General features: G+C 39.5%; 1 protein-coding gene across 1 annotated transcript in view; it reads left to right on the top strand.

Moving 5' to 3' along the window:
• Positions 1 to 13,597, top strand: part of ERICH6 (glutamate rich 6) — a 45,516-nt gene that overhangs the window by 4,025 nt on the left and 27,894 nt on the right. The window contains exons 4-7 of the mRNA XM_005904800.3: positions 2,737 to 2,799; positions 3,135 to 3,190; positions 3,289 to 3,405; positions 5,203 to 5,316. Of these exons, the coding sequence (XP_005904862.3) occupies positions 2,737 to 2,799; positions 3,135 to 3,190; positions 3,289 to 3,405; positions 5,203 to 5,316 (350 nt within the window). The remainder of the gene's footprint in view (positions 1 to 2,736; positions 2,800 to 3,134; positions 3,191 to 3,288; positions 3,406 to 5,202; positions 5,317 to 13,597) is intronic.

Consider the following 13,597-nt stretch of genomic DNA (forward strand, 5'->3'; position numbering starts at 1 on the left):
CAGATGTAGAATTAATATCATATGTTAATATAATATTAAACCTACTATTAGAAAATTTGTTGGAGAAGGCAATGGCACCCCACTCCAGTACTCTTGCCTGGAAAATCCCATGGACGGAGGAGCCTGGTAGGCTGCAGTCCGTGGGGTCGCTAAGAGTCAGAAACAACTGAACGACTTCGCTTGCACTTTTTACTTTCATGCATTGGAGGAGGAAATGGCAACCCACTCCAGGGTTCTTGCCTGGAGAATCCCAGGGACCGGGGAGCTTGGTGGGCTGCCGTTATGGAGTCGCACAGAGTTGGACACAACTGAAGCGACTTAGCAGCAGCAGCAAACTTGTTAATTATTCCCAAATTAATCTATATAGTCCAAGTAATTGTGATGAGGTTTTTCAGCGGAACTTGACAAGTTGACTCTTTGATCTTGCTTTGTAGCATTAAAAGATAAACTGAGACATTTTCCATTTTTTTAGAGTTTACTTGGCAGATATGGATTGGAATTGGCCAGCGCCAAACCAGATATGGTTAGGAGCATTCCACAGAGGAGAGCTCTGGAGAGGTTTTTATAGAGAAGTCGAAAGAGCAAACCAAGGAAGTTATTTGATTGGCTATTGCTTAAGGTTGCATTATTTGGGAAAGCCCAGTTGGCTGTTTGCAGTTAGCTGTTCTTAACCTTGAGGCATTAACCTTGGCTCTGGCTTAGGTTGCCCTTTTGCTAACAGTTGGCTACCAAGGCATTATTAGAGCCACCTCATCGAATAGTTTCCTTCTTTGAACAACAGGAGCCTAATGTACATTTTCAATGTATAATGTACATTGTACTTTTGTACATGTACTTTTTTCATATCTTCTTTTATAGTTCCTTTTAATACAGAACTTATTTGTAGCTCTAATTAATTTATTCTGAGATGTTTTGCAGTTGTCTTTATTGATATAACAATTGGAATTTTTTTCTATTATATTTTCTAATTGGTTATTGTCCATGTATAAACTCGTTTGAAAAGACCCTGATGCTGGGAAAGATTGAAGGTGGGAGGAGAAGGGGACAACAGAGGATGAGATGGTTGGATGGCATCACTGACTCAATGCACATGAGTTTGAGTAAACTCCAGGAGTTGGTGATGGACAGGGAGGCCTGGCGTGCTGCAGTCCGTGGGGTTACAAAGAGTTGGACGCGACTGAGCAACTGAACTGAACTGAGGAAAATTATTGATTGATTGTATTAATCTTGTTATCTGATTCTCTTGCTGAACTTCCTAATTCTAATAATTTGTCAGTTAAAGGTCTACCAGACAATTATATTTCCTGTGATTAACAGCAGTTTTATCTTTTTTAATTAAAAAAAATTTTTTTACCTTCCTATGTCAGGAACAACTGATCTACTTTCTTGAAATGACTACGTAGCGTTCCCTTATATACCTATAGCATTCCCTATATATACACCATATACACCTATATATATATTCCCTTATATACTTACTGTGACTTATGTAATACATCTGATTGTTAGATGTTTCAAGGTCATTTGATTTGGTTTGGTTTGGTGTTTTGACCTCTTCACTATAACAAAAAATACTTTAATGAAAACCTTTGTTCACTCTTTTTTAAAAAAATATCTGTGCTGGCATTTCTGTTGGGCAAAATGCCTAAAACTTATTTTTAAATTGTTCAGGGGCTTCCCTGGAAGGCCAGGGGCTAAAACTTCACCTTCCAATGCAGGGGATATGGGTTTGATCCCTAGTCAGGGAGTTAAGATGCCACATGCCTCACAACCAAAAAACCAGAACATAAACAACAGAAGTAATACTGTGACAAATTTAATGAAGACTTTAAAAAATGGTCCACTTAAAAAAATAAAATTATTCAGATCCTCCACATAGGAAGTTGGAGAAGGAAATGGCAACCCACTCCAATATTCTTGCTTGGAGAATTCCACGGACAGAGGATCCTGGCAGGCTACAGTCCATGTGGTCGCAAGAGTCAGACACGACTTAGCGACTAAACCACCACCACCACAGAGGAAGGGTCTCATCTTCTGACACCTGTCTCTTTTTCCAGAACCAGCTCTGGCTGTACTGGGAGAATGGGCCCACCCTCCCCCTTTACCTCTGTCCCATTGTGGAATGTTCTGATTGGTTTTTCATCATGCCAATCTCATTTGTCTAACCTTCTAGACATTTATTCCAAGTGGCCTGTGTGCTGATGGCTGTCTTTCCCATTCCCAGTATTGCCCTGGAATCTGCAGAGGGAATTATCATGGTGGTTTAATTCAGTGTTTTGAATGGGAACTACTTGACCCCAGCCCAGCACTCCTCCCGCTGAAGACTCTTTTGCAGAATGATGGTCATAAATTAGACAGAATGGTATGCTTAAAAGGCAGAACACAAAAGGGCCTGCAAACCATGATTATAATCAAGTAAAATGTGCATTCCTGTAGTATTCTGAGACTCAAAAGCAGCAAGGAAACATCTTTTACGTCTCCTGCATTGGCAGGCGGGTTCTTTACCACTAGTGCCACCTGGGAAGCCCCAGGAAACATTTTTTAATGTGTTTCATTAGTGGTGCACCTCCTCTGTTTGTTATTTACTGTTGATAACATGTTATTTGGGAAAAGGAAAAACATTAAAAGATAAACACAATAAGGGCACTTATTTTCCTAAGAGGCGTATTTTCTTTTCTATGAGACTTCTTTTCTCCTTTGTCAGGACTGATTGACAAATGTACACTCTTTTTTCAGAGAAGAAAGTGCCCTCTGTAAAGAAGGAGGATGAACCTGAAAATCTAGCATCTAAGTTAAGAGGTAACTGGATGTTTGGCATCAACCCCACCTCCAACAAAGATAAACTGCCCTTAGGGAGTCTGCCTGAACTTGGGTGGCGTCCAACCCCTTTAGAAAAGAGCTCCCCTAAGAATATAGCAGAAACTAACACAACAGTGTAAAGCAATTATATTCCAATAAAAAAAGAATATATGCAAGAAGGTGGTGAAGGTAGGGTTTCAGGGCATTTAGACTCTGTGTGTGTGTGTGTGTGTGTGTGTGTGTGATGGGCTAGGACTTTACAGAAAATGGTTTTCAAACTACACTGCATAAAAGTTTTTAACTTTCCTTCTAAATCTGTCCCTTTTTTTCTTCAGCAAAATGGATAATTAACCCAGAAGAACCAAAACTAAGTATTTTATGTGAACTGGAGGTAAGAGATGTTTATCAACCCAACTAGTACACCATACTCATGGTAAAAATCACTTATTCAATCTTCCATTTTTTTCTTTCTCTCTTTTTAAAATTTAGTTTAAGGAAGACTTCGTAACACTCTTTGAGCCCTCACTGAGAACATTACCCAGCATTGGGCCACCATCTATTCTGACATTCAAACAAGAGAGTTCCAATTTAGGCATTAAGTTCAAGGTAATTTTCATTTACATTTTTTTTTATTTCTGTCATAAATGATGTAAAAAGACACATGATGATTTGCACAAAAGATACTGAACATAATTTTTTTAAGATTTTTTTTTTTTGATGTGGACCATTTTTAAAGTTGTTATTCAATTTGTTACAGAATTGTTTCTGTTTTATATTTTCGTTTTTTGGCCAAGAGTCATGTGGGATCTTAGTTCCCCAACCAGGGCTGAAATCCACACTCCCTGCGTTAGAAGGCAAAGTCTTAACAACTGGACTGCCAGGGAAGACCGAACTTACTTTAAAAAAAAAAAAAAGCAGGCTAAGAGCTCACTTACTTGAAATAGCACTTAGGGTGGCTGTGTTCATTTCCTAGGGCTTCTGTAACAAAATGCCAGAAACTAGGTGGCTTATGGCTTATGGCAACAGAAAAGTATTGTCTCACAGTTCTGAAGGCTAAAAGTCCAAAATCAAGGTGTCAACAAGTCCAGCCTGGGGGAGTCCCTTCTTGCCTCTTCTGAGCTTCTGGTGACGGCATCAGTCATCGGCATTCCTTGGCTTGCGGCCGCATCACTGTAGTCTCTGCCTTGACTGTCACAGCGTGTGTCTGTGTCCAAATGTCCCACTTCTCCAAGGATACCAGTCATATTGCTTTATTGCCCACCCTAATGACCTCCTCTTAACTTCATTGCATCTTCAGAGACCCCATTCTAAGTCAGGCCACATTCACAGGTACCAGGGATTAGGATTAACATAGCCTTTGGAGGAACACAGTTCAACCTATAACAATGGCCATAAGCCTGGAAGCACAGTGAGCGTTAGCTGTATTTAATAGTGTTAAGTGACCAATTAATGTCTGCTTTCAATGGGCAAGGGAGAGGTCACCTTAGTCATTCCGACAGGACGCACACCACCTTGCTTGGCCAAAGAGGTATGGGACTGACTGGCAGTATGATTATTTCCAAACTTGGACTTGTGCTGAGAGCTGCACACTCCCCAAACTGGAACCTCCTTGATTACTTCTTCTGGGGCACACTAAAGGTACAGCCTTATTTGCTGAAAATAAGATTCACCAACAAGTGAGGCAGGGCAGCACAGATATGCGTGCAGGAGTTGACAGGAACGCCCTGTGGATGCAGCAACATGGTTGGTGTTCACTGTTATTTTGTGCAGCACATTGAACTAAGCAATTCTAATGCGTGGTGACACATTAAATACATCATGTAATGTAAATTCTTTCTTGAAGAAAGAAATTCTTTCCTCAAGCATAAGTGTTAATCGTGCAGTCATGTCCAACTCTTTGCGACCCCATGGACTATATAGCCCACCAGTTTCCTTTGTCCATGGAATTTTCCAGGCAAGAATACTGGAGTGCGTGGCCATTCCTTTCTACAGGGGATATTGCTGACCCAGGGATTGAACCAGGTCTCTTGCATTGCAAACACAGCAGCTTCGTTTTTCTGAAGCACAAGAGCTTGTATTGAGCTTTCTTCCCTTGACACCCAGAGATGGGCCTGAGCTTGAGGAAGGCCTTGGGGGCTCCCTTCCACAGAGCTGTCCCTGCACTGGTCTCTGGGCAGGGCTGGTTCCACCTGAATCCCAGGCAGACCTTTCAGGTCTTCTGAGATGGGCCTTGACACTAGTTTAGGTTCAGGGTGGCGGCAGCTGATTGGCCAGCTCTCTTTTCCAGCCACACTCTTTGAAATGTGGATTCGCTAGCCTTGCCCAGGGCTCTGGCTTCTCCTGCTCTGAGAGGCTCTGGGCCTCCATGTGGGCATATCTTCATTTTTTCTCTCCTCTCTGAAGGAAGAAGAGGAGGAGGAATCACCCAAGTGTGAATTCTGTGGGAGCGACCTAAGAACATTTCTCTCCAATGTGGATGTTTCCTCTGATTACAGCAGCTCTGAACTGCCAGAACACGTAAGTTCTGGAGCAGGTTTACTGAGGAAATAGTGTTATTTTTAGACATTACTTTAAACATAAGCAGCATGTTCTTCTGCATCTTCCCACTACATCACCCCCCACCTTTTTTTTTTTTTTTGCCACACTGCATGGCTTGTAGGACCCTAGTTCCCCGAACAGGGATTGAACCTGAGCCCCCAGCAGTGAAAACCTGGAATTCTAACCACTAGATTGCCAGGGAATTCCATGAATTGCCATTCTTAAAAGGGTTCTGCCCCATTCTCTTGGGGCAATGCAAATCATAACCACAACGGGATACCATTTCACACCCCTTGAATGGCTATAACCCAAAAGACAGATAAAACAACTGTTGGCAAGGGTGTAGGGAAACTGGAATTCTCAAACATTGCTGAAGGGGAATATAAAATGATGCTGCCACCTTGGACAAGTCTAAACAGTAGCTCATCAAAAAGTTAAACATACAGATACCACATAACCCAACAAATAATTCCATTCCTAGGTATATACCCATTAAAACTAACAACATATGTCCACCCAGAAACACATATAAATGTTCACAGCAACATAATTCATGACAGCTAGAAAGTGAAAACAACCCAGATGCTCATCAAGATAGTGTAAAGAAATGTGGAGCATCCAGACTATAGAATCTTTTTTTTTTTCCAGATCATTAATTTTATTTTATTTTTAAAATTTATTTTTTAATTGAAGGATATTTGCTTTACAGAATTTTGTTGTTTTCTGTCAAACCTCAACATGAATAAGCCATAGGTGTACATATATCCCCTCCCTTTTGAACCTCCCTCCCATCTCCCTCCCCATCCCATCCCTCTAGATTGATATAGAGCCCCTGTTTGAGTGTCCTGAGCCATACAGCAAATTCCCATTGGCTATCTATTTTACATATGGTAATATAAGTTTCCATGTTACTCTTTCCATACATCTCACCCTCTCCTCACCTCTCCCCATGTCCATAAGTCTATTCTCTATGTCTGTTTCTCCATTGCTGCTCTGTAAATAAATTCTTCAGTACCATTTTTCTAGATCTAGATTGCATATGTATATGTTAGAATACAATATTTGTCTTTCTCTTTCTGACTTACTTCACTCTGTATAATAGGCTCTAGGTTCATCTACCTCATTAGAACTGACTCAAAGATGTTCCTTCTTATGGCTGAATAATATTCCATTGTGTATATGTACCAAAACTTCTTTATCCATTCTCTGTCAATGGACATCTAGGTTGCTTCCATGTTCTACCTATTGTAAATAGTGCTGTAATGAACAATAGGATAAATGTGTCTCTTTAAATTTTGTTTTCCTCAGGGTATATGCCTAGGAGTGAGATTGCTGGGTCATATGGTGGTTTTATTCCTAGTGTTTAAGGAATCTCCATACCGCCTTCCATAGTGGCTGCATCAGTTTACATTCCCAGCAACAGTGCAGGAGCGTTTGCTTTTCTCCACACCCTCTCCAGCATTTATTGTCTGCAGACTTTTTGATTCTTTTTCATTCTGACCAGTGTGAGGTGATATCTCATTGTAGTTTTGATTTGCATTTCTTTAATAATGAGACATGGACATGGACATCACCAGAGGGTCAACACTGAAATCAGATTGATTATATTCTTTGCAGCCAAAGATGGAGAAGCTCTATTCAGTGCAGTTCAGTTCAGTTCAGTCGCTCAGTCGTGTCCAACTCTTTGCAACCCCATGAATCGCAGCACGCCAGGCCTCCCTGTCCATCACCAACTCCCAGAGTTCACTCAGACTCACGTCCATCGAGTCAGTGATGCCATCCAGCCATCTCATCTTCTGTCGTCCCCTTCTCCTCCTGCCCCCGATCCCTCCCAGCATCAGAGTCTTTTCCAATGAGTCAACTTTTCGCATGAGGTGGCCAAAGTACTGGAGTTTCAGCTTCAGCATCATTCTCTCCAAAGAAATCCCAGGGCTCATCTCCTTCAGAATGGACTGGTTGGATCTCCTTGCAGTCCAAGGGACTCTCAAGAGTCTTCTCCAACACCACAATTCAAAAGCATCAATTCTTTGGCATTCAGCCTTCTTCACAGTCCAACTCTCACATCCATACATGACCACAGGAAAACCCATAGCCTTGACTAGACAGACCTTTGTTGGCAGGGTAATGTCTCTGCTTTTGAATATGCTATCTAGGTTGGACATAACTTTCCTTCCAATGAGTAAGCGTCTTTTAATTTCATGGCTGCAGTCACCATCTGCAGTGATTTTGGAGCCCAAAAAAGTAAAGTCTGACTCTGTTTCCACTGTTTCCCCATCTATTACCCATGAAGTGATGGGATCGGATGCCATGATCTTCGTTTTCTCTATACAGTCAACAAAAACAAGACCAGGAGCTGACTGGGGCTCAGATCATGAACTCCTTATTACCAAATTCAGACTTAAATTGAAGAAAGTAGGGAAAACCACTAGACCATTCAGGTATGACCTAAATCAAATCCCTTATGATTATACAGTGGAAGTAAGAAATAGATTTAAGGGCCTAGATCTGATAGATAGAGAACCTATGGAATGAGGTTCGTGACATTGTACAGGAGACAGGGATCAAGACCATCCCCATGGAAAAGAAATGCAAAAAAGCAAAATGGCTGTCTGAGGAGGCCTTACAAATAGCTGTGAAAAGAAGAGAAGAGAAAAGCAAATGAGAAAAGGAAAGATATAAGTAAATGAATGCAGAGTTCCAAAGAATAGCAAGAAGACATAAGAAAACCTTCCTCAGTGATCAATGCAAAGAAATAGAGGAAAACAACAGAATGGGAAAGACTAGAGATCTCTTAAAAAAATTAGAGATACCAAGGGAACATTTCATGCAAAGATGGGCTCGATAAAGGACAGAAATGATATGGACCTAACAGAAGCAGAAGATATTAAGAAGAGGTGGCAAGAATACACAGAAGAACTGTACAAAAGAGATCTTCACAACCCAGATAATCACGATGGTGTGATCACTCACCTAGAGTCAGACATCCTGGAATGTGAAGTCAAGTGGGCCTTAGAAAGCATCACTACAAACAAAGCTAGTGGACGTAATGGAATTCCAGTTGAGCTATTTCAAATCCTGAAAGATGACGCTGTGAAAGTGCTGCACTCAATATGCCAGCAAATTTGGAAACCTCAGCAGTGGCCACAGGACTGGAAAAAGTCAGTTTTCATTCCAATCCCAAAGAAAGGCAATGCCAAAGAATGCTCAAACTACCTCACAATTGCACTCATCTCACATGCTAGTAAAGTAATGCTCAAAATTCTCCAAGCCAGGCTTCAGCAACATGTGAACCATGAACTTCCTGATGTTCAAGCTGGTTTTAGAAAAGGAAGAGGAACCAGAGATCAAATTGCCAACATCCGCTGGATCATGGAAAAAGCAAGAGAGTAGCAGAAAAACATCTATTTCTGCTTTATTGACTATGCCAAAGCCTTTGACTGTGTGAATCACAATAAGCTGTGGAAAATTCTGAAAGAGATGGGAATACCAGACCACCTGATCTGCCTCTTGAGAAATTTGTGTGCAGGTCAGGAAGCAACAGTTAGAACTGGACATGGAACAACAGACTGGTTCCAAATAGGAAAAGGAGTACATCAAGGCTGTATATTGTCACCCTGTTTATTTAACTTATATGCAGAGTATATCATGAGAAACGCTGGACTGGAAGAAACACAAGCTGGAATCAAGATTGCCAGGAAAAATATCAATAACCTCAGATATGCAGATGACACCACCCTTATGGCAGAAAGTGAAGAGGAACTCAAAAGCCTCTTGATAAAAGTGAAAGTGGAGAGTGAAAAAGTTGGCTTAAAGCTCAACATTCAGAAAACAAAGATCATGGCATCCAGTCCCATCACTTCATGGGAAATAGATGGGGAAACAGTGGAAACAGTGTCAGACTTTATTTTTCTGGGCTCCAAAATCACTGCAGATGGTGACTGCAGCCATGAAATTAAAAGATGCTTACTCCTTGGAAGGAAAGTTATGACCAACCTAGAGAGCATATTCAAAAGCAGAGACATTACTTTGCCAACAAAGGTCCGTCTAGTCAAAGCTATGGGTTTTCCTGTGGTCATGTATGGATGTGAGAGTTGGACTGTGAAGAAGGCTGAATGCCAAAGAATTGATGCTTTTGAATTGTGGTGTTGGAGAAGAATACTCTTGAGAGTCCCTTGGACTGCAAGGAGATCCAACCAGTCCATTCTGAAGGAGATGAGCCCTGGGATTTCTTTGGAGGGAATGATGCTGAAGCTGAAACTCCAGTACTTTGGCCACCTCATGCGAAAAGTTGACTCATTGGAAAAGACTCTGATGCTGGGAGGGATCGGGGGCAGGAGGAGAAGGGGACGACAGAAGATGAGATGGCTGGATGGCATCACTGATTCAATGGACGTGAGTCTGAGTGAACTCCGGGAGTTGGTGATGGACAGGGAGGCCTGGTGTGCTGCAGTTCATGGGGTCGCAAAGAGTTGGACACGACTGAGAGACTGAACTGAACTGAACTGAATAATGAGCAGTGTTGAGCACCTTTTCATGTGTTTGTTAGCCATCTGTGTGTCTTCTTTGGAGAAATGTCTGTTTAGGTCTTTTTCCCAGTTTTTGATTGGGTTGTTTGTTTTTCTGTTATTGAGTTGTATGAGCTGCTTGTATATTTTGGAAATTAATCCTTTGTCAGTTGTTTTATTTGCTATCATTTTCTCCCATTCTGAGGGTTGTCTTTTCGCCTTGCTGATAGTTTCCTTTGCTTTCCAAAAGCTTTTAAGTTTAGTCAGATTCCACTTGTTTGATTTTGTTTTCATTTCCATTACTCTAGGAGGTGGGTCATAGAGGCTCTTGCTTTAATATATGTCACTGAGTGTTCTGCCTGTGTTTTCCTCTAAGGGTGTTATAGTTTCTGGTCTTATGTTTAGGTCTTTAATCGATTTTGAGTTTATCTTTGTATATGGTGTTAAGAAGTGTTCTAATTTCATTCTTTTACATGTAGCTGTCCAGTTTTCCCAGCACCATTTATTGAAGAGGCTGTCTTTGCCCCATTGTATATTCTTGACTCCTTTGTCAAAAATAAAGTACCCATAGGTGCATGGTTTTTTTCTGGGCTTTCTGTCTTGTTCCATTGGTCTATATTTCTGTTTTTGTGCCACTATCATGCTGTCTTGATGACTGTAGCTTTGTAGTATAATCTGAAGTCAGGAAGTCCTCTAGTCAGTCAGTCCTCTAGCTCCACGCTTCTTTCTCAAGACTGCTTTGGCTATTCAGGGTCTTTTGTGTTTCCATATGAATTGTGAAAATTTTTGCTCTAGTTCTGTGAAAAATGCCATTGGTAATTTGATAGGGATTGCATTGAATCTGTAGGTTGTGTTTGGTAGTATAGTCATTTTCACAATATTGATTCTTCCTACCCAGGAATATGGAATATCTCTCCATCTGTTTTTGTCATCTTTGATTTCTTTCATCAGTATCTTATAATTTTCTGTGTACAGTTCTTTTGTCTCCTTAGGTAAGTTTATTCCTAGATATTTAATTATTTTTGTTTCAATGGTGAATGAGATTGATTCCTTAATTTCTCTCTGATTTTTCATTGTTAGTATATAGAAATGCAAGTGACTTCTGTGTATTGATTTTGTATCCTGAAACTTTGCTAAATTTACTAATTAGCTCTAGTAATTTCCTGATACTATCTTTAGGGTTTTCTATGTACAGCATCATGTCATCTGCAAATAGACTTCTTCTTTTCCAGTCTGGATTCCTTTTATTTCTTTTTCTTTTCTGATTGCTGTAGCTAGGACTTCCAGAACTATGTTGAATAATAGTGGTGAAAATGGATACCCTTGTCTTGTTCCTGATCTTAGGGGAAATGCTTTCAGTTTTTCACCATTGAGAATAACGTTTGCTGTAGGCTCTTCATATATGGCCTTTACTATGTTGAGGTTTTTTTGAAGTTTTTATAAATGGGTGTTGGATTTTGTCAAAGGCTTTTTTGCATCTACTGAGATTATCATATGGTTTTTATCTTTTGATTTGTTAATATCATGTATCACATTGATTGATTTGCTTGTATTGAAAAATCCTTGCATCCATGGAATAAACACAACTTGATCATGGTGTATGAGCTTTTTGATGTGTTGCTGAATTCTGTTTGCTAAAATTTTGTTGAGGATTTTTGCATCTATGTTCACCAGGGATATTGGCCTGTAGTTTTCTTTTTGTGTGTTGTCTTTGTATGGTTTTGGTATCAGGGTGATGGTGGCCCCATAGAATGAGTTTGGAAGTGTTCCTTTCTCTGCAATTTTTGAAAGAGTTTTAGAAGGATAGCACTAGCTCTTTAAATGTTTGATAGAATTTTCCTGTAAAGCCATCTGGTCCTGGGCTTTTGTTTTTTGGGAGATTTTTTATCACAGCTTCAATTTCAGTGCTTGTAATTTGGTTTTTCATAATTTCTGTTTCTTCCTTGTTCAGTCTTGGAAGATTGAACTTTACTAAGCATCTGTCCATTTCTTCCAGGTTATCCATTTTATTGCCATATGGTTGTTCATAATAGTCTCTTATAATCCTTTGTATTTCTGCATTTGTATTTCTGTCTGTTGTAACCTCTCCTTTTTCATTTCTAATTTTGTTGATTTGATTCTTCTCTCTTTTTTTCTTTATGATTCTGGCTAAAGGTTTGTCAATTTTGTTTATCTTCTCAAAGAACTACCTTTTAGTTTTATTAATCGTTACTATTGTTTCTTTCATTTCTTTTTCACTTATTTCTGCTCTGATATTTATGATTTCTTTCCTTCTACTAATTTTGGGATTTTTTGTTCTTCTTTTTCCAGTTGTTTTAGGTGTAAAGTTAGGTTGTCTATTCGATGTTTTTCTTGTTTCTTAAGGTAGGATTGTATTGCTATAAACTTCCCTCTTAGAACTGCTTTTGCTGTATCCCATAGGTTTTGAGTTGTTAAGTTTTCATTGTCATTTGTTCCTAGAAATTTTTGATTTCCCTTTTGATTTCTTCAGTAACATGTTGGTTATTTAGAAATGTATTGGTTAATCTCCATGTGCTTGTGTTTTTTACAGTTTTTTTCTTGTAGTTGATATCTAGTCTCATTGTGGTCAGAGAAGATGCATGATACAATTTCAGTTTTCTTAAATTTATTGAGGTTTCATTTGTAACCCAAGATGTTGTCTATCCTGGAGAATGTTCCATGTACACTTGAGAAGAAGGTATATTCTTCTGCATTTGGATGGAATGTCCTGAAGATATCAATGAGATCCATCTCATCTAATGTATTATTTAAGATTTATTTCCTTATTTTCTGTGTTGATGATCTGTCCATTGGTGTGAGTGGGGTGTTAAAGTCTCCTACTGTTATTGTGTTACTGTCAATTTCTCCTTTTATGTCTGTTAGTGTTTATCTTATGTACTGAGGTGCTCCTATGTTGGGTGCATAGATATTTACAATTGTTATGTCTTCCTCTTGGATTGATCCCTTGATCATTATGTAGTGACCTTCCTTATCTCTTGTAATCTTCTTTATTTTAATGTCTATTTTGTCTGATATGAGGATTGCTACTCCAGCTTTCTTTTGCTTCCCATTTGCATGGAATATATTTTTCCATCCTCTCACTTTCAGTCTATATGAGTCTTGAGGTCTGAAGTGGGTTTCTTGTAGACAGCATATATATGGGTCTTGTTTTATTATCCATTCAACCAGTCTTTGTCTTTTGGTTAGAGCATTTAATCCATTTACATTTAAAGTAATTGTTGATGTGTATGTTCCAATTGCTATTTTCTTAATTGTTTGGGGTTGATTTTGTAGATATTTTTTCTTCTCTTGTATTTCTTGACTATATAAGTCCCTTTAACACTTGTTGTAAAGCTGGTTTGGTGGTACTGAATTCTCTTAACTTTTGCTTGTCTGAAAAGCTCTTGATTTCTCCATCAATTTTGAATGATATCCTTGCCAGGTAAAGTAACCTTGGTTGTAGATTTTTCCCTTTCAGTACTTTAAATGTATCCTGCCATTCCCTTCTGGCATGCAGAGTTTCCGCTGAAAGATCAGCTGTTAAGCGTATGGGGTTTCCCTTATATGTTACTTGTTACTTCTCCTTTGCTGCTTTTAATATTCTTTCTTTGTGTTTAGTCTTTGTTAGTTTGATGAGTATGTGTCTTGGCATGTTTCTCCTTGGGTTTATCCTGTATGGGACTCTTTGTGCCTCTTGGACTTGATTGACTTTTCCAGTTGGGGAACTTTTCAACTATAATCTCTTCAAAAATTTT

This window comes from Bos mutus, chromosome 1 (assembly GCF_027580195.1).
Source record: "Bos mutus isolate GX-2022 chromosome 1, NWIPB_WYAK_1.1, whole genome shotgun sequence".
Lineage (NCBI taxonomy): Eukaryota > Metazoa > Chordata > Mammalia > Artiodactyla > Bovidae > Bos > Bos mutus.